The sequence below is a fragment of the Balaenoptera physalus genome (genome assembly GCF_965194825.1).
Source record: "Balaenoptera physalus genome assembly, chromosome: 19".
NCBI lineage: Eukaryota > Metazoa > Chordata > Mammalia > Artiodactyla > Balaenopteridae > Balaenoptera > Balaenoptera physalus.
In genome coordinates, this window is record NC_138900.1 from 48827678 (window position 1) to 48848868 (window position 21191).

Here is a 21191-nt window from a genome sequence, read left to right on the forward strand (position 1 = left end):
ACAACAGCGGCTGGTGACATCCATATCTACGTATACCCTTTCTGTTTGTGTACAGACATACATTCACACTGGCTAGGTGTAGGCCAGGGAGAATGCCCTTAGAAGGAGTTGATTCTATGTTTGCTATTCAAAAAGAGTGTGTTTGTGAAAACCACCAGCCTACAGGTTTGATTTTCCTGAAAACTCTCTCCCTGACCTTGAGCAATCAGTCACTAACTGGACCTCAGGGTGAACAACCAATCCAGTTTGCCAGGGACTGAGTGGTTTCCTGGGACATGGGACTTTTACTGCTAAAACCAGGATACTCCATCATCCTAGCTCAGTTCCATATCCGTAAAAACGAGATTGGATTGGACTAGAAAGGGGTGGGAAAGTCTGCCAAATCCTGCATTCAGGCAGACATTGCCAACTGCCCTTGGCACTAATTCCTGTGAGCTTAAGTGTAGCCTCACAATCCTTTGCAATAAGGCCAGCTACTGTCAATCAGAGTTGGCACCTATTTGCCATACTTGGACTGAGTTTTTGACAAGCTGAGATTTTAAGAATCAGAATTTATTGAAGACCAACTTTGAGTCAAGCTCTGCCATAAATCCCATATCAGGCTCTCTCCAGCTTGGGCTAAATGACTTCCCTAGAACTTGTGGATCTTGTTTTTTAGAATTTGCACATTTGTGTAAATATATGAACTGGTATTGGGTTATATAAGTCAGCTTGTTCTTTAGAAACTTAAATTTATTGAGTGCTCATCATGTGCTAGAATTACATAAAGGCTCTCATGCTAACACTGCGAGCTTGTGAGTGTCTGCATTTTGGAAAAAAGCAAACTGAGGCTTAGAGCGGTCCATTGCCTATCTAAGGGCCTCAGCCAGCAGGCAGGGGAGTTGAGTGAGATCCCATTTGAGGCCCTTCTGACTCCAACAGCTCCGACCTTTCCACCATGATGCGGATTCAGATGGATTCTTTGGTCTCTTTCCATCTTTAGTGTTTGATGTGCACAGCCTACACCCCTCCCGGTCGGTTCTCGGACGCAAAGTCTCCAAGGACTTAAGTTTCCTCGCATTCACGTGACATTTTGGGGTTACTCCGCGCTGCTGTGGAGCCCAAAAGTTCCAGTGGAAAGGAAGAACCCGCACGGGCCGCTCCCTGTCTCCAAGAACCGGGCAGATCCCCACCGGACGATTCCACACCAAGTGGCCCGCGGGCGGTCCAGGGGAAGAGGGCCGCGCCGCGGGAGGAGCTCCACTTCGCTGCAGCCCAGCGGCGCCGAGGGCGGACGGGCAGCGCATGCGCGGCTCGGAGTTGTGAATGGTGCGTTTTGTTTGCTGGAGTTTGGGGCGGGCGGGCGCGCGAGGAGGAGGGGTGGGGCCGACGGGGGCGGGGCGGGCGGGCTAGCGAGGTGGGCGGTGAGAGGAAGTGGCGGCGGCGGCGGCGGCGGCGGCGGCCGGAGGCGGCGAGTGCTGGGTCCGCGCGGGCGGTAGGCAACGGCTGAGGCGGCGGCGGCGGCGGCGGCGTGGGCTGGGCTCGAGCGGGCGGCGGCACCTCAGACTCCCGGCGCGGGAGCCCACGCGGGCGGGCGCCTGAAACAAAGAGAAGCGAGAGTCAGGGCGCCGCGGGTGCGCGGTCAGTCGGTCAGCGCAGAGCCGGCCAGCGGGTGCCCGCGGAAGCCCGGAGCCCGGCCGGCCGGCGCAGCCTCAGGGCGGGAAGATGCCGCGCGTCGTGCCCGACCAGAGAAGCAAGTTCGAGAACGAGGAGTTCTTCAGGAAGCTGAGCCGCGAATGTGAGGTGAGGCAGGCGGGCGGCGGGGAGGCCGCGGCGCGCCCCGAGCGGGCCCGGGCGGAGAAAAGTTTGGGCGGCGCGGCTCCCGGGAACCCCGCGCCGGCGCGCCTGCGGAGGGGCAGTCTCGCCCGGGCAACCATCTGCCCGCAGACTCTGGTTGCCCTTATCGGTGCCGCGCGGGGCGGGCGGCATCGCGGATTTGGCTTCTGATTTCGGGCCGTCTCTGCCTTGCAGATTAAGTACACGGGCTTCAGGGACCGGCCCCACGAGGAGCGCCAGGCGCGCTTCCAGAACGCCTGCCGCGACGGCCGCTCGGAAATCGTAAGTCGGCGGGGCAGGGGGCCGGGGGCACGGGGGAGCGAGCCGCGCGCGGGTCACTTGTTGCGCGGGGGCCGCCGCGGCCCAGGCCGGTTCCGGACGGCGCCGCGGACGCCGCGGCTCCCGGAACTGAGCGGGCGCCGTCTCACTTCCTACTCGGGATTCAAAATGCGAAACCAGACACTGGCGGGCCGCGTCCTCGCGGGGAGACGCTTCCCTGTGGTTCTCGGCGGGTGGATTATGTTTCCCAGACACGACTCGGCAAACACTTTGCCGCGAGTGGAACTCAAACCGGAGCCCAACTAAACAAGGAAAGGTCGTTGTATAGGCTGTAACACTGATTAAAGAAAGGGTCGATTATTAGTAGGAAGAAAACACCCGTACGGAAAAAATTGGGCTTCTGATTCTTGGGCGATAGTTTGTCTCTTAGACGCTAGATTTTTCGTAAACCTATATGTGAAACTGTCTTATTTTCAGTATAGCTGAGAATAAATCTGAGAGTAAATCCAGTTATCTGTTGTCCTAATAGAGGGGGAAAAAAAAGCCCTCAAGAACGTGCCATCTTCTTTTCTTAGAATGTTAAGCTTCAGGAGAATCAGAAAGAAACCATTTGGTGTTTTTTTGTTTTTGTTTTTTCCCCAAACCTAAAAAACATATCCCGTTTAGGCCTGAAGTTACTAAAGAATTGCATGGATTTGCAAAACCCACTGTTGATCCGAGACCCTGTTTTAGGTGGTAGATTTGGTGCCTTACCTCCGTGAAACCTCATGTTGAAAAAAATTCAAGTGTCCTAGTTCCCCTCATCTCCTTTTGGTTTGTCCTACTGGAGGTGCTAATGAAGAGAGAATGATGAAGTCAAAAAGTGTATAGGAAAAAACTAAAGAGAAGAGGTTGATTATTAATTTTAAAAAAAGTTGAAGCACTATATAATGGAATCTGATATCTGCTCCATGACTTGGACCATTGCATCTGCACACACTTGAAGGTACGGAGCAGTTTGAATTTAGGTTAACAATAGGAAGACATATTGAAACATTTGCTTCTCCCATTCCTTGTACAGTAGAGAATCTGTTTATTGGTATTGAGACATAATTCACATATCATAAAAATTCTCCCTTTTCATCACTGAAATCGTTTATTTTAAAAATATTTTGATGCTTAAAATGAAGGCTTTTTAGAATTGTATTACAGATCATGAGAAGATACTGGCCAAATTTATTAGGAACTCTAGAATATTTGGTCATTATTGCACATTATAAAGAAAATGTCTAGATTTTAGCCCACTTTTTGAGTGCTTGTAATAGTTGTATGATTCAAATGTATAGGACAGATACTTTCTGGTTTTGGCACTGAGTGGTAGAAGAATCATTCATTAGTTGGCTCAGTGATTATATCATCCTTTGTCTGGATTTCCTTTTGGAATAGGTGGATGGTATACCCAACCCATGGATGTTTTGGAAGTAACTTTGTATTTGGAAGGAATTTCACATTTCCCTCTCTTTCTAGTTTCCCCCCTTTAATTCAATGTTAGCTATATTTAAAATTGAGAGATTTTTAGCTTCTAGAGGATGGAGACCACATTAATTCCGTGTATGCCCTCTGTATGGGTTTTGCACAGTGTCTTTTGCATCATAAGTACTTGATTATTTGAATTTAGAGGTTACTTCATTTAATGCCCAAAATTTATCTTATGACTTATAAACAGGCTGTGGCTTTTACTTATTTGGTGGTGGAAAATAGGTGTGGAAAAGGCATTTTTTTGCTTCTATTTTGACAGCAGCCATGTATGATAAAAATATGCATAGTTCCCAAAACTATATCCAACACTTTCCCCCTCTCTTTTATTCTTTTTATAATGAACATCTCCTTAACTTATCAGTGAGGTTAATGAAGGATTTATTTTGTATTTAGATGCGAAACAGTGTAAGGCTGTGATGCTCATCTCTTCTTAGTTATAAAACTTATCCAGACTCATATCATAGCATGAAATAAAAGTGATTATGGGTGAGGGGTAGAATTTATTGGTAAATATGATTTATTCCTTATATAAGCTCTTGTAGTAGGAGTGTTAGAGATATCTTCAACACTAATGATTTATAAAAGAAAAAAATACTTATGAGAGGTATGGTGACTCTATTGTGAAAGCAGCTAAAAACTATGTATTTTTAATCCTGAAGATGGAAGAATAAAAGGTATGTTGGACTGGCACAGGTGTGCTATTTTACAGTTTAATGAAACCTATAAAATATAGTCAGGACATTCTAGAAATCCTCCATACAGACACTTTTACCAGTGTGACATCTTTATGTTTTCAAACAGAATTTTCCCAACTCCTATGTATGTGTAGGTGTTCCAGTAAAAAAAAAAAAAAAAAAAGAGTTCTGTGGTCAAATAAATTTGGGGAAATGGTATTTTAGAGTGATGTGTTTTTACTGCTTCTCCTGTCTCAGAGAGGGATGTTGATGAGATAATGGACATGAAGTGATGAAGCAGGAAATCTCTTCTGAGGTTGGCCTTCAGGCAGGAGGTGAGGTAATAAGAGCTGCAGAATGTCTTCACCTAACACAGAGCTGATTTGGGGTACACTGGTGGCAGGAGGATTTGTTACTAGGTGAATACTGAAGAAACATGGCTATGTGATTTTGACAGAGGGTATTCATTCATGGGCAGAATCTCTTATCTGCCCTGAGAATTTCATTATCTGAGACTGAAAAAGTTGGCTGTTTTCTTCAGCTCAAAATTACTTCTCATTGTATTTAGCAAATACATGTAGCATTTACTTGGTACTGTTCTAAGCACTTTACAAATACTGGAAACTGAGGTTCAGAGTTAAGTAATTTGCCTCAGGTCACACAGCCTAGGCAGTTTGCCACCTAGTGTCTGTTTTCATTTGAACTATTATTAGTTCATTTCAGTTCAATGGTTGTTTTTTAAACTTATGCTAATAGTGGGCAAATTTTTTTTTTAAGATTCATATTGTAATATTGATGTTTGTTCAGTCTCTATTCATATAAAATATTTACCACAAGAAAAGGTATCCCAGTGATTAGGGAAATGCCACTAAAGACGTCTATAGAGATTTAGCAGTTAGGTTGACAGTTGTACCTACTAGTACCAGTCATAGATATAGGAAGTACTGTAATTTTTATCTCTAAAGAATCTAAGCCCTTAATCATCAGGGGAACTAGCAGATAGCTGAATCAACTAATGCTTTAAACAAATTGCCCAAAAATGTGAACCCCTTGCTTTCAGATGAAGACTATGCTTGGAAACAAATTATGCTTAAGAACTTTAGTTACTAAAATAAAACAAACAAAAAGTTGTCTGATTTCAACAAAGAAGAGTTTACATTTAGATGATGAGAAAAATTTTTTTTCAAATGCTTTTTACTTATTTCTTTCATATTTTCCCTGGGGAAGAGGGACATTGTTATTTCCATTTTTTACCTGTGGGAAATACAGAGTAAATTGCTCAGGGGCTACACAGAATGACACTTTATTGAAATGGTTTTAGATTGTCTGTCTGTTGAGCTGTGCCATCCAAATCTTTTATAAATATTAGATGCATACTCTTTTGTTATTGTCAGAATCAGTTCTCCTAAAGTCAGATTTTAGAAAATGCATATTTTTTTAATCATCCAAGGTTTTAGAGAGATGAGAAGTAGTCACATCACATGCTAGTGTATGGTTTATCAGAGGAGAGACAGTCCCAGGTGCATTTTTTTTTTCAGTAGGAAGGTATTAATTAACATTTATTTGTATTCACTGTGCAAGTAACTGGAATTTGGGAAACTGGATAAAATAGACACCTATGGGGATGAAAAGGTCTGTATTTTTTAAGCTGAGCCTTTCCTGAAACTAGAATTTTTGTCTCTGAGAGAGAATTCTGCTAAAAACCATAATGGAGGATATTGTCTTCATCTTATAAATTTTGGTTATTAAAAAGCATTTGAAGTGATATTTGGTTAGTTTATTCATGATAATGAGCTCCTCCCAGTGTGATATATTGTGGAGATATTTTCACTTCCAGTCATCTCCAAGTGCATTTTTAACATGGGTTTTGGAGCGTAGTGTTTCTTTGAACAAGAGAAATCAGGAAAAATTAAAATGTCTCATTTACACAACTTTAAATTGTGGTATGCTTTAAAATTCAAAATATTCAGCTCTTCAGTGATTTTCACATTTAAAAATACAAGTTTTTAAATACAGTGATGGTGGCTTCTGGTTAGACATTAGCAGTGCACTATACTAACGTCAGCAAAAAATGACCTGAAAGAAAGTATTGATTCCATGTCTGATTTTATATTTAAGCAGCCAATGGCAAATGTCCTCAAAATGGAATCAGATGTTTGTAACTTAATACTTAAGAAAAATGATGAGTGCATGTTTTTTTACTTTTAAGTAATCTTGGTGCTGCCTGGCTTAAGACAGAAACTGATGTAAAAATAAATGACTGCCTGCATAATTTATGTAATGTCCTGCTCCTGATCCTGTTTGTATTGATTTTTCTAAAAGGCTTTTGTGGCCACAGGAACCAATCTGTCTCTCCAGTTTTTTCCGGCCAGCTGGCAGGGAGAACAGCGACAAACACCTAGCCGAGAGTATGTCGACTTAGAAAGAGAAGCAGGCAAGGTAGGAAACATTTCTTTGCAATTTGAAATACTGTGGATTGTTTTATTATTAGAGATTATCTGATGATTTACATTTTAATAAAGAGATCACAGATCTGATTATACAGGCATATGATCAGATTTGTTTTCATTCTGTATTATAAAGATATAATACAATTTTTAAAAATCAAATTTTTTATATAATTTTATTGCTAATTTCATGTTTATATCATTTGCCATAGAAAGTTCTAGCCCTTAAAGAGAGTAGTGTGCTTTCTTACATGTAACATTTGAAACTTAATTCCTTTAACGTGTTGACAAGAAATTTTTTGTTTTACTAAAATGTGTGTGACTATAGTGTTGTAAAAAAAAAATGAAATTTAGAGAAAAATGGGAAGACGCTCTGTAGGCTTAAAGTTTAATAATATTTGGAAATAGTTCATGGGTAGCTTTCTACTTCTGTTAATATAGCAAGTTTAATTTTGAGAAAAACAATGTGAAGATGTTAACTTGGAAATAATTTTTTTGTTTTGAGGAAAAGCTTCTGGGAAACAAATAAATGTCTTAAAATTATTATGTTGGAAGTTTAGGTTGAAGATATGAAAAATGTAGTTGGAAATGTTTAAGCTGAGAGCCATATTAAAATCTAAGTTAAATGTGTTTATGATTTTGATGAAATGTTAATGAATAATATCTTGGATTGGTTCATCTTTTAATGTGGAAATTGACTTCTTGAAATAAAATATTTAAAGAAAGAAAATTTTTTGACCTCATTTTGTACTCAGTATTTCTCCTGTTTCCTTTGCAGTGTATTTCTATAACCTGTTTTTATTAACTTGCTAAATTACTTTCCTAAGTGTCATCGTGAATAGTATAACCTATCACTTTATTTGCAAAACATAAGGAACATCTAAATAGTCCTTTGAGGAACTTAAAAGGTTTTTGTATTGGGCTGTATTAGGAAAAGGATTTTCTTTTTATTGATTGATTGAATTTTTGAATTTTATTTTATTTATTTTTTATACAGCAGGTTCTTATTAGTTATCTGTTTTATACATACTAGTGTATATATGTCAATCCCAATCTCCCAATTCATCCCACCACCACCACCCCTCCGAAAAGGATTTTCTTATTTTGTATATATACAATGAAGAGGTTTTTTTTGTTTTCTTTAATTTTATTTATTTATTATTTTTATAAATAAATTTGATTGATTGATTGATTGATTGATTTTGGCTGTGTTGGGTCTTCGTTGCTGCACACGGGCTTTCTCTAGTTGTGGCGAGCGGGAACTACTCTTTGTTGCGGTGCGCGGGCTTCTCATTGCGGTGGCTTCTCTTGTTGTGAGCACGGGCTCTAGGCACACGGGCTTCAGTAGCTGTGGCACGTGGGCTCAGTAGTTGTGGCACATGGGCCCTAGAGCATAGGCTCAGTAGTTGTGGCGCATGGGCTTAGTTGCTCTGCGGCATGTGGAATCTTCCCCGACCAGGGCTTCAACCTGTGTCCCCTGCATTGGCAGGCGGATTCTTAACCACTGCGCCACCAGGGAAGTCCAAGACCACATTATCTTTGGACTTAAGCTATTGAGATGTTTTCAGTTATATGATCAACAAGAACAAAAACGTTAGATGGCTTATTCTAGATGCTCTGCGGCATGTGGAATCTTCCCCGACCAGGGCTTCAACCTGTGTCCCCTGCATTGGCAGGCGGATTCTTAACCACTGCGCCACCAGGGAAGTCCAAGACCACATTATCTTTGGACTTAAGCTATTGAGATGTTTTCAGTTATATGATCAACAAGAACAAAAACGTTAGATGGCTTATTCTAGAATTTAGAGGTTTTGTTTTCAAATATATCAGGAAGAGTGATAGAACTGATGCAAGAAATCAAGAAACTTATATTTTAATACTTGTTTTATAATTTTTTTTCTGTAAAGTGCCAGAGAGTAAATATTTTCAGTTTTGCAGGCGTATGTTCTCTGTTGCAACTACTCAGGTTCACTGTTACAGTGTGAAAGGAGCCATAGACAATACGTAAACAAATGAACGTGGCTGTGTTCCAAGGATGGTAATGCTGGCAGAAATCTGTATCTTTCCCTCAGATTTAAATCTGTAAATGTTTGTGCATAGATGATATATTTCTCAAATATAATTTTACCAACACTTGTACTACGCCAATAGAATCTAGGGGAAAAAAAGCATTTTAATGAAAAAAAAAAAAACCCTGCTAGTATATCACTCTATACCACTGGGATAAATAAGTACTCCAGTGAATTTAGAGAAAAGATAACCCGTGTTTTCTCATCCATAGAGCTCAGGCTACAGGGTTTCATTTCTCTTCCTCCTTTTTTATGATGTCTTTCTGATAACCATTAGCGTTTATTTCTGTGCCCATAGGACTAGAAGCAAAGCAAATTGAAGGAATTTCCCTAAATGTTAATTATTTGCCTCTGCTCCTTATATTGGATCCAAAATCAGTGTCTCTTCTTCCACATACTCTTGACCTTGTTACATCCTAAAGCAGCTTAGTTCTCTTCCCATTCAAACCCAGCTTTGAGAAGATGAGTGGTTAAGCCTTTCAAGTTAGGTATAATTAAGTCCTGGCTTCATATACTACTTCATTTATTACTCTGTAACTTTGGACAAGTTATTTTATCTTTATGGTCCTCAATTATAATGTGAGTGTAATACATATCTCCCAGGGTGGCCCTAGTGATTAAATGAAATAGTGTATATAAAGTGCTTAGCTCAGTACCTGACACAGTTACTCAAAAATTCATTCAGAAGTTCTTTGTTGAACACCTATTATGTGTATTGAGTGAACACTGTCCTGGGCACTTGAGATGCATCAGTGAACAAAACAAAGATCCTGCCCTAGAGGTTGTTTTATGGAAGGAATGGAGGAGTGGGCAATATGCATAGTACATAAGTTATGTAATACATTACAGAGTGGTAAGTGCTCTGGAAAAAAAGGAAAATTAGAGTAAAATAAGGGTTATCAATGAACAGGAATGTCTGTAATTTTAAATAGGATAGTCTGGGTAGAGAAGGTCATATTTGAGCGGAGACCCGAAGGAGGTTAGGGAATGATGAGCCATGCAGATATCTGAAGGAAAGATGTTCCAGAGGACACAGCCTTGTAAAGGCCCTAGAGTGGGAGCTTGCACAGTGTGTTTGTTAAACAACAAGCGGGCCGGTATGGCTTGAGTAGACTGAGCGAGGAGGAGAGTAGTAGGAGAAGAGATGAGGGAGATGTCAAGGAGCCGGTTTACGTGACTGTGGGAGGCCATGTAACAACGTGGACTTTATTCTGAGTGGAGTGGGGAGTAGTTTCTGCTTTTTGAGCACATCAGTGATATGATCTGCCTTAAGTTTTGAAAGGATCGCTCTAGCTGCTGGGTTAACAACAGGTTTAGGGGGCAAGAGTGAAGTAGGGGGACCAGTTAGGCTATTGCATTAGTCTTGGCGAGAGACTAGGGTGGTAGCAATGGAAGTGGTGAGAAGTAGTCATAGTCTGGATATATTTTGAGATAGAGCCAACAGGATTTGCTTATGGATTGGATGTGAGGTGTGAGAATCAAGAATGACTCCAGGGGCTTTCCTGGTGGCGCAGTGGTTAAGAATCCGCCTGCCAGTGCGGGAGACACGGGTTTGAGCCCTGGTCCAGGAAGATCCCACAGGCCGCGGCGCAGTTAAGCCCGTGCACCACAACTACTGAGCCTGCACTCTAGAGCCCACAAGCCACAACTGCTGAGCCCGCGAGCCACAACTACTGAAGCCCGTACTCCTAGAGCCCATGCTCCGCAACAAGAGAAGCCATTGCAATGAGAAGCCCGTGCACCGCAACGAAGAGTAGCCCCTACTCGCCACAACCAGAGAAAGCCCATGGGCAGCAACGAAGACCCAGCTCAGCCAAAAATAAAATAAATTAATAAATAAATTTTTAAAAAAATCTTTAAAAAACAAATGACTCTTGGCTTCCCTGGTGGCGCAGTGGTTGAGAGTCTGCCTGCCGATGCAGGGGACACGGGTTCGGGCCCTGGTCTGGGAAGATCCCACATGCCGCAGAGCAATTAGGCCCGTGAGCCACAATTACTGAGCCTGCGCGTCTGGAGCCTGTGCTCCGCAACAAGAGAAGCTGCGATAGTGAGAGGGCCGCGCACCGCGATGAAGAGTGGCCCCCGCTTGCCACAACTAGAGAAAGCCCTCGCACAGAAACGAAGACCCATCACAGCCATAAATAAACAAATAAATAAAATTAAAAAAAAAAAATCTGCCTGCCAATGCAGGGGACACGGGTTCGAGCCCTGGTCCGGGAAGATCCCACATGCCACGTAGCAGCTAAGCCCATCCGCCACAACTACTGAGCCTGCTTGCTGCAACTACTGAACTCCACGAGCCTAGAGCCCGTGCTCCACAGCAAGAGAAGCCACCGCAGTGAGAAACCTGGGCACCACAACAAAGATTAGCCCCCACTCGCCGCAACCAGAGAAAGCCTGCGCGCAGCAACAAAGACCCAACGCAGCCAAAAATAAATAAATAAAATAAATAAATTTACCAAAAAAAAGAATGACTCTAACTTTCTGGTTAGAGCAACTGGGAGTATGGGATTGCTGTCATCTGAGATGAGAAAAGCTGTGGGTGGAGCAACTTTGAGGAGCAGTTTAGGACATGTGAGTTTGTGGTGGTAGCTTGTTGCAGCTTCTGTTTTCTCACCATCCACCCTTAACTTCTTAAGTTATGGCACTGCTTTTTCATAAGTGACCCTTTGCTTATCTCAAGAGTTCAGTGGCTTTTTTTTTTAAATCAACTTTATTGAAGTATAGTTTACTTACCAAAAATTGCACCCACTTTAAGTGTATAATTTGAGTTTTAACAAATGTACACACCCATGTAAACACCACCCACAATCCAGATAATGTTTCAGTCCCCTCATGCCCTTTTACAGGAATCTGGGAGTGGCTTGGCTGGGTGGTTCTGGCTCAGGGTCTCCTAGGAGATTGCAGTCAAGCTCTTGGGGCTGTGCAGTCTCTGAGGGCTTGGCTGGCGCTCAAGGATCCCCTTCCAAGCTCACTCATCACTTTTGGTCGGTGGCTTCAGTTCCTAGTCACATGTTCCTCTCCATAGAGAGAAAAAGAATGAGGTCACCCTGCTTTTTATGACCTATTCTCTGATCACTTGTGTCTTCTCCTGTTCATTAGAAGTGAGTCACTAAGTCTAGCCCACACTCAACAGGGAGGGGGGTGGTTTATTCACAAACATGAGAGGAGGCTGGGGTCATTGGGGCCATCTTGGAGGCTGGCTACCACAATGTTACTTAAATTTGATGAATTCAGAAAAAAATTAGAATGCTAATAGGAAACAGAAGCTCCATAGTCTCTTTGATTTGAAATATGGCTTTATGATCTAAGAAAATGGTCTTAGCAAAACCAGTCCTTTTATTCATTCTTTCTGCCTTTGTGTTTGTAGGAATATTTTGAAACCAAGGGTCTTCAGTAAGGAAGGTCTGTTAATGGATAACTGACCATCAAGTCAGAGCACACGATTTTATAGTCTGTCTTTCAAATATATTTGAAACTTTTGCACCCAGGTATCTAGTGATTTGTCTACATTGACTCTTAATAAGGGTCTTTCTTAGAAGAGGTTTAAAATAATACAGTGTAGTGGAAAGAGCTCTGGATATGAGTCAGAAGACAACCATAACTGGTTTCCTTACCTGTAAATGGGAATCAGAATGTCTTCCCTATTCTTATACCACATATGAGGATTAAATGAGGTACCAGAATATGTGAAGATGCCTTTTAAATTGTAAAGCCCTATCCAAAGTTAGGCTATTTGATGGGTTTGTACGGTGAGATTATAGATAATCAAGGAGTTTTAGTGCTGTAGAGCGCCTTAGGTCAGCTTCACTTCAGGTAGCTCTACTATGTTGGGAGACTGCATCTTTCCCAAGTGGTCCATCCTGGTATTTTATAAACCTAAACAGCCAAAATGTTTATAATTCTCCCTTAACTTAAACTGCTTTCCACTAATTTAACTGTCAGAAGACAAGGAATGCAACAGATAGAATTGAAATCATTCTTTTTTTTTTTTTTTTTAGTAATTTATAAAGGTTTTACTCTTTTTTCTTTTTAAATTTTATTTATTTATTTACTTATTTATGGCTGTGTTGGGTCTTCGTTTCTGTGCAAGGGCTTTCTCTAGTTGCGGCAAGCGGGGGCCACTCTGCATCGCAGTGCGCGGGCCTCTCACTGTCGAGGCCTCTTGTTGCGGAGCACAGGCTCCAGATGCGCAGGCTCAGCAATTGTGGCTCACGGGCCTAGTCGCTCCGCGGCATGTGGGATCTTCCCAGACCAGGGCTCGAACCCGTATCCCCTGCATTGGCAGGCAGATTCTCAACCACTGCGCCACCAGGGAAGCCCTGAAATCATTCTTACGTTAAATTTTTGTAGACCAAGCAACACCCAATTCATTTGATCTTTCCTCTTAGAATCTATTTCCAATTGAGTTTTATTTCAAACAAATGCAGATGATTATGGTTGACCATAAGTTATTAGTCTTGAGTGGTCAGATTAATGGTTTTTGCATGCATTGTGTTTCTGAAAGCCTCCTTAGGTTTTTAAATTAATGATTGTTTATGCTTACTACATGATCCTAGTTTGTGAGCATAAAGGGTATGAAAACACTTTATAAACTGAAAAAATGAACTTTATAGTGCTACTGTTCACTATTCTTTCTATGGAAATTGAATATACTATCTAGTTTTACCTAGATATATCTAGAATATACTATCTGGTCCCAGAAAAAGCGGTTAAACTTTATATGGTTGTTGCATTGCTATTTATACCTTACGATTTTAATTGATAGTCAGGTAATGTTAATAGCAGACATTGGGAGTAATTATAATGTGTATGGCGTTAGAGTAGGTACTTTTAAACATTTTTGGTAAGTTATGTGTTTTACTTTTTTTGTCCTTTCTGAACATTTATACTTAAAATGAAAATCTTTTATCATTCATTTTCATCAGCATAAAATAACAAAGCAAAATTTAACAGCATTTGATTTAATGCATGAGGACAAACCCTTGTTTTAAATGTCTTCAAAGGTCTGTGACTGCTGCTTCTGGAGTGTTTTGCTTACTTGCTTGCGGGATCTTTGTCCCAAAATAAATATTGTGTCTGTTTATATACCATCCACAATTTGGCAGAGTTTAGAGGACTCCTTAATGTTAGCTTTGAGAAATCTGTATTCAAGCTCAGCAGCAAGTTCCCTCTCCTCCTTAGACAGCCCAGTCACTCCAAATAAAAGATATCTGTGGTAACGCTTCGGAATGTGGTTTCCCCAAGAGAAATTGAGGCAACTTTACAACTAACTTGTCAGATCTAGACTTTAAGTATTTCAATTCAACTAAAACATGAAGTATATTTTCGAGCACTTAGTTATCAACAGTTCAGTGCATTGAAATAAGTAATCTGGGCTTTTAAAAAAGTTTTATTTCAATAATTTTTTAAAATAAATTTATTTATTTTATTTATTTTTGGCTGCATTGGGTCTTTGTTGCTGTGCATGGGCTTTCTCTAGTTGTGGCGAGAGGGGGCTACTCTTTGTAGCGGTGCACGGGCTTCTCATTGCAGTGGCTTCTCTTGTTGCGGAGCACGGGCTCTATGCGCATGGGCTTGAGTAGTTGTGACACACGGGCTCAGTAGTTGTGGCTTGCGGGCTCTAGAGCGCAGGCTCAGTAGTTGTGGCACACGGGCTTAGTTTCTCCGCGGCATGTGGGATCTTCCCGGACCAGGGCTCGAACCCGTGTCCCCTGCATTGGCAGGCGGATTCTTAACCACTGAGCCATCAGGGAAGCCCTATTTCAACAATTTTTAAATCCAAGAAGAGTTGACTGACTTCATGAAGAAATAATAATGTTTAAAAATGAGAATATCATAGTACCTTCCAGTTAGAGTTACATTAATTTTCATACCTCTGAAGTATTTGAGGATAATGTACTCTTTTTTTTTCCTCTCTTCTCTTTTTTCTCCCAGGTTTTTTGAGATATAATTAATACACAGCACTGATCTTTTCCCCTTTTCTTGAATTGCATTATTTGCCTAGATTTACCTTTTAGTGTAAAGATAACATTTTAGTCTTGGCCATATATCAATTATATATTCCAAGTTACAGATGTCAGAAAATATGTCTGAGAGAAACATCCTTAATTCTTTCCCTTTTTGCTTCTGTTTCCTACCCCAATATTTTTGAATGATTAATTCAAACACTGCAAAGATAAAGACTATTGAAATGTTCAACTAAAGAAATCAGTTTTTGAGAAGGGCTGCTATATCCCAGCTTTACTGCTTCCCATTTTCTTTTGTAATTGTTTTTTTTCAATTGTCATTATTGAGATATAATTTATATACAACAGAATTCACCTATTTAAGGTATATAATTCAGTGACAAATGTGTACAGTCATTGGTGTGATTACTACCACAATAAAGATACAGAATATTTCCATAACCTCAGAAAGTTCCCTCATGCCCCTTTGCAGGCAATGTCATTTCAGGTAACCACTATCTGCTTTCTATTACATACTGTTTTGTCTTTTCTGGAATTTCATATAAATGGAATCATACAGTATGTAGTCTTTTGTACTTAGCAACTTGCTCTTGAAATTCATCCATATTGTGTGTATAGTAGTCCATTCCTTTTTATTACTGAGTAGTATTCCATTGTTTGGACTTGTCACATTTTGTTTATGCATTTACCAGTTGATGGCCATTTGAGTTATTTCGCCTTGTTTTGTCGGCTGTGCTGCTTTGAACATTTATATACGAGTCTTTTATGTAGACATTTGTTTTCATTTCTCTTGGGTAGATATATAGGACTGAAATTACTGGGTTGTTTCATGAGTATAACTTTTTAAGGAACTGCCAAACTGTTCTCCAAAGTGGCTGTACAGTTTCACATTCCAACTAGCCATGTACGAAAGTTTCAGTTACTTCACATCTTTACTAACACTTTGTACTGTCAGTCTTTTTAATTTTAGACATTTTAGTGAGTTTGTAGTGGTATCTCATTTTGGTTTTAATTTGCATCTCCCTAGTGACTAATGATGTTGAGCACGTTTTATGTGCTCGTGTGCCATTTGTGTATCTTTGGCAGTGTCTGTTCAAAACTTTTCCCATTTTTTGATATCAAGTTATTATTGAGATGTAAGCATTTTTTTATGTATTAAATACAAGTTCTTCATTGATATTTTTGCAATTGAAGTTTTATTATGAGTCTGTTTTAAAGTAGAGATAGCCTTGACTGCATATAAACATTGTATTAGGGGACTTCGCTGGTGGTCCAGTGGTTAAGACTCTGCGCTCCCAATGCAGGGGGCCCCGATTTGATCCCTGGTCAGGGAACTAGATCCCGCATGCTGCAACTAAGACCCGGCACAGCCAAATAAATAAATAAATAAATAAATATTTTTAAAAATAAAATATTTATTTAAAAAAAATTGTATTAGGAAATATAAATACAGATTCTGTCAGAACTGCTATAATGTAAATGTAATTTTGGCTTCTGTTGTGCCTCTCTTAACTTTCTCTCATTTGTAAACTTTAATGCTGCCTGGCTCATAATGTTGATAATCTTGAAATTAATGGTAGTTCCTTCAAGAGCTTGATGCATTTTTCTTTAAGTCTTTATTGATTGATTGATTGGTTGCCGCGTTGCATGGCACGTGGGATATTAGTTCCCCGACCAGGGATCGAACTCATGCCTTCTGCATTGGAAGCAGAGTCTTAACCACTGGACCTCCATGTTTGGGTTTGTTTGTTTGTTTGGTTGTTTTTTTTGAACTTGTGTTTTTATTTTGTTTATTATGGTAAAATACACATCACAAAAAATTTACCATTTTAACTGTTTTTAACTGTACAGTTCAGTATCGTTAAGTATATTAAAACTGTTGTGTAACCATCACCACCATCCATCTCCAGAACTTTTGTCATCTTCCTCAAACTGGAACTCTGTACCCATTAACCATTAATTCTCCATTCTCCTTTCCCATGCCCCCAGCCCCTGGCAACTGCCATTCTACTTCTGTCTTTGTGAATTTGATTCCTTTAGGTACCTCATATAAGTGGAATCATATGGTATTTGTCCTGTTGTGACTGACTTATTCCACTTAGCATAATGTCTTTAAGGTTCATCTGTGTTGTTTCAATGTAGTGGGGGTTTTTTTATATATATAAATTTATTTATTTTATTTTTGGCTGTGTTGGGTCTTTGTTGCTGCGTGCGGGCTTTCTCTAGTTGCGGCAGGCAAGGGCTACTCTTTGTTCTGGTGCGCCAGCTTCTCTTTGCAGTGGCTTCTCTTGTTGCGGAGCACCGGCTCTAGGCGCGCAGGCTTCAGTAGTTGCGGCACGTGGGCTCAGTAGTTGTGGCTCATGGGCTTGATTGCTCCGCGGCATGTGGGATCTTCCCGGACCAGGGATAGAACCCGTGTCCTCCGCATTGGCATTCTTAACCACTGCGCCACCAGGGAGGTCCCTCAATGTAGTGTTTTAAAATAACCTTTTTCCTGACAAAAGAAATAAGAAAAATTTGGAAAATACACTTTTAGAAAAGATATAAAAATCATCCATAACCTACCTCTTAGAAAACCATTGTTAATGTTTTGTTATATTGCTGTTCTTATTTTTTTTCTGTGTATATTTAAATTTTAAAGTAAAAATTATTCTATTTGATATAGCATTTACTTTTTATCTTTGAATTTTCTGCACATCTTATTAATTGTGGGATACTTTTTTATTTGACATTAAAAAATCTGTATCTTTCTGATCTTACTGTTATTAACTATCAAAGAATAGAAAAATCAGAAATAGATACCTTTGTATAAGAAAGAAGCAACAAAATGATTATCAGTGTTAATTTTTAGAATAAAAAGATGAGAAATATGGACGTGGATGTACCTGACGAGCACACACGAGTCTTCATCCATCTAGGAAATCTTTGCAAATGTAGGAAACAGTGGTCAGTCAATACTGTACACATGGCAATCATATGAAAAATCTTTTTCTCTCCTACAGAAAACTTTGCGGGGCAGAAAACGTTTATTAAACTACATCTGAATATATGGGACTCCCTTTGCTCCTGTGTACTCTAATTTCCTCATTTAAGAATTGGAATAATAATAGCAAACAGTTCTGTAGCACTGGCTATGTGCCAGGTGCTGTTTTAATTGCTACATAGATAACATAGACTGATACTTTTATGATCTCCTTTTTACTGCGAAGAAAGCATTTGTAAATTTTAATGCTATTTAGCTTGAGCAGACTTAGAGACTTTATCTCTTTGATATCACTTCTTTGATACTTAGTTTTCTACAGAATATTAGAAGCCACAGACTAGCTAACTGTGTTCTTCATGTTATAGACAGTGATTTGGTGGGGAGTTTAATTATTGTTACCTTCCTTTATGAAAGTATACAATGTAAATAGTTGGAAATTATTATCTACTATGAGTTTTTCAATTTAGGCTGGGCCTTCTCAAATTGATGTGTATTTAGAAACCAAGAATTTAAAATAACACTTAAAATGTGCCTTTTGGCAGTGTAACTGTGCTTTTAGGACTCTGATACTTTGCTGTGCTGTACTGTGTGTCCTCAGCAGGAAAGGGCCAGGTCTGGGAATGGTTGGCAGGTTGTTTTTACAGGGGAAAACCTTTCTTCCATGTATACAGTCAATACTAAGCCCTTTTGTGTTTTAAAACTTCAGATATGAAGGCGGATTAATCTTCAGATTAAAACAAAAGGGTAGGGCTTCCCTGGTGGCGCAGTGGTTAAGAATCTGCCTGCCAATGCAGGGAACACGGGTTTGAGCCCTGGTCCGGGAAGATCCCACATGCCGCGGAGCAACTAAGCCTGTGCACCACAACTACTGAGCCTGCCCTCTAGAGCCCGCGTGCCACAGCTAATGAGCCCGCGCACCTAGAGCCCGTGCTCTGCAACAAGAGAAGCCACCGCAATGAGAAGCCCTCGCACCGCAAGGAAGAGCAGCCCCCGCTCACCACAACTAGGAAGAGCCTGTGCGCAGCAATGAAGACCCAACGCAGCCCAAAAAAACAAAAACAAAAACAAACAAACAAAAGGGTAGCCTAGGAACATGTGACTGCAGCATTTCCATTAGGAGAATTTAGATGTTTTCAAATAAATAAAATATTCTGCCCATATTAAAAGATAATTTTTAATAAGTGTCTGGCTTCACTTGCAGAGTATTGTTTTAAATAATGGCCCTTTGGGAAAACCCTTCTAAATTTTTTGAGGGTATTGCTTATTCCAGCTTTTCAGTCCTGGCTTGCCATCCCTTTACTATCCAGAACGTTGCTGCTGGGCCATTTTTTTTTAATTGCAGTAAAATTCATGTAACATAGAATTCGCCATCTTATCCATCTGTACAATTCAGTGGTTTTTAATATATTCACAATGTGCATCACCACTATCAAATTCAGAACATTTTCAGAACTCTGGACCATTTAAAATACATTTTGACAATCTACAAACTAGCTTTTATGGTGATCACCACCAGTAGTACTAGATGATTTATACATTACTACTTCTCTTAATCCTGCACTATAGTGAAGTCTTTTCTTTGATATTGGAACACATTTAATGATAACTTGATTTTACAGCTGAGGAAACTGGGGCCTAGAGAGGCTAAATAAATCTTCAGTAGTCATGTAATCTGTTTCCTAGGTAGAGCCAGGATCGAGACCCAGGTCTTTTACCCAAGAGTCTGTGTTGTTTGCAGTTTACCACACTGCTGCTAATAATCATTAGGTAAGTTGCTAGAAACTCCACATACCACTTTCCAAAGTTATTGAATATTTTGGCCCACCAAGTTATTCTTCCTATTATAGTGAATATTTTAATATGGTCATTTTTGACCTCATTTGATGACTTCAGAACAACCTTTAACTTCCATCTTTTTCCTTTCAACCTTTAACTTTTCTTGAATTGTTTTTCTAACTTAAAGTGCAAATGATATTTGTGATGATAAGCTGCTGGAAAACTACAAATCAATTTTTTGTGTTAATATTGTGTTAATAATTTGGTAAAGTCAGCTGTAATATTTTTAGAAATAATTCTTAACAGAGTTGACTCAGAATGGATTACAATAAATAGCATCTGCCTCTTTTATTTCATTACCTTTTTTTGGTCTTAGTTAAGGAACAAAGAATTTTATAACTTAATTTTGTATGTTTTTCACTTGAAATTGTACCTCTTGGGTCAGAACATTTTAGGACTCTCTTAAAAATGCCTTCCAATGCAGGGGACGCAAGTTCAGTCCCTGGTCAGGGAACTAAGATCCCGCATGCTGGGGCAACTAAGCCCGCGCACTCTAGAGCCTGCACGCTCTAGAGCCCGTGCACCACAACTAGGGAACCCACATACCACAACTAAGACCCAATGCAGCCAAATAAATAAATAAATGTATTTTTTAAAACGCATTGTTTACTTTGTATCACAGAATGAAGATGGCAGAACTGGTAAGCTGTCTATTTTGGGTTGGGGGTGGGATATTCATATAATATATTCTGAAGTCATGTGAAGAGTTCATGTCATTTATTGTTCTAGATGGTTAAGGATTTAACCATGAAATTGACTGTCCAGTCTCTACTTATTTTTAGGGAAATAGTCTATTTTTACATGTCCTGAAATACTTAGGAAACATTAATAATGCAGTCCATTAATGCAACTGTGGTTTGGGTGAATGTATAGAGTCATGAGTTTCGGGTGTTAGCTTGTACCACTTACTGGCTCTGTGACCTTCTGCAAGTGAATTATTTAATCTCTCAGTTTTAATTTCTTCTTTTAAACTTTTTCTTCTTATTGGATGGTTGTAAACGTCAAATAGGACTTGGAAAAGTTTTGAGAGCTGTAAAGAATTTATATAAACCTAAAGTGGTAATGCTTGTTAAACCTGAGTGAAAAAGTACCGGGAAGAGAGAGTTAAGAAATGAAGGGAGCTATATAGAGCTGTTTTGGGGTGGGATAGGGACTTCTTTAAGCAAAATGAGTTCAAAGTAGAGGCTTGGAGTTGCAGAGAGTCCAGAAATGGCATTCAGGGTCTCACAGTGTTAAAGTTGATGGTGGTTTGTGATGCTTATGCTAACTTAACACTACTTTTTTATACAGTGAGAAAGCCAGCAGGAATTTTTTTTTTAATTTATTTGTTATTTATTTATTTATTTTGGCTGCACCAAGTCTTAGTTGCAGTGGCCTTAGTTGCGGCATGTGGGAACTTCATTGTGGCATGCGAGATTTTTAGTTGTGGCATGCGGACTTCTTAGTTGTGACATGCAGACTCTTAGTTGCGGCATTTGGACTTCTTAGCTGTGGCATGCAGACTCCTAGTCATGGCATGTGGAACTCTCAGTTGCGGCATGCGGACTCCTAGTTGCGCATGCATGCGGGATCTAGCTCCCCGACCAGGGATTGAAACCAGG

General features: G+C 40.1%; 1 protein-coding gene and 1 long non-coding RNA gene across 4 annotated transcripts in view; both read left to right on the top strand.

Annotated features, from left to right (window-relative positions):
* The window catches only part of CBFB (core-binding factor subunit beta), a 77665-nt gene that overhangs the window by 14847 nt on the left and 41627 nt on the right, over nt 1–21191 (top strand). Inside the window, exons 1-4 of one of the 3 annotated variants that reach the window (XM_082439679.1) lie at nt 1420–1431; nt 1491–1782; nt 2011–2097; nt 6609–6725. In XM_082439679.1, the coding sequence (XP_082295805.1) occupies nt 1705–1782; nt 2011–2097; nt 6609–6725 (282 nt within the window). In that variant the 5' untranslated portion in view covers nt 1420–1431; nt 1491–1704. Of the gene's footprint in view, nt 1–982; nt 1783–2010; nt 2098–6608; nt 6726–21191 lie in introns of those variants that run through there. The other 2 variants (XM_082439678.1, XM_082439680.1) reach the window with 2 other exon arrangements.
* LOC309649584 lies at nt 2106–4839 on the top strand. The gene is made up of 2 exons (XR_014257213.1): nt 2106–3079; nt 4545–4839. It is a non-coding gene; the product is annotated as an uncharacterized lncRNA (long non-coding RNA).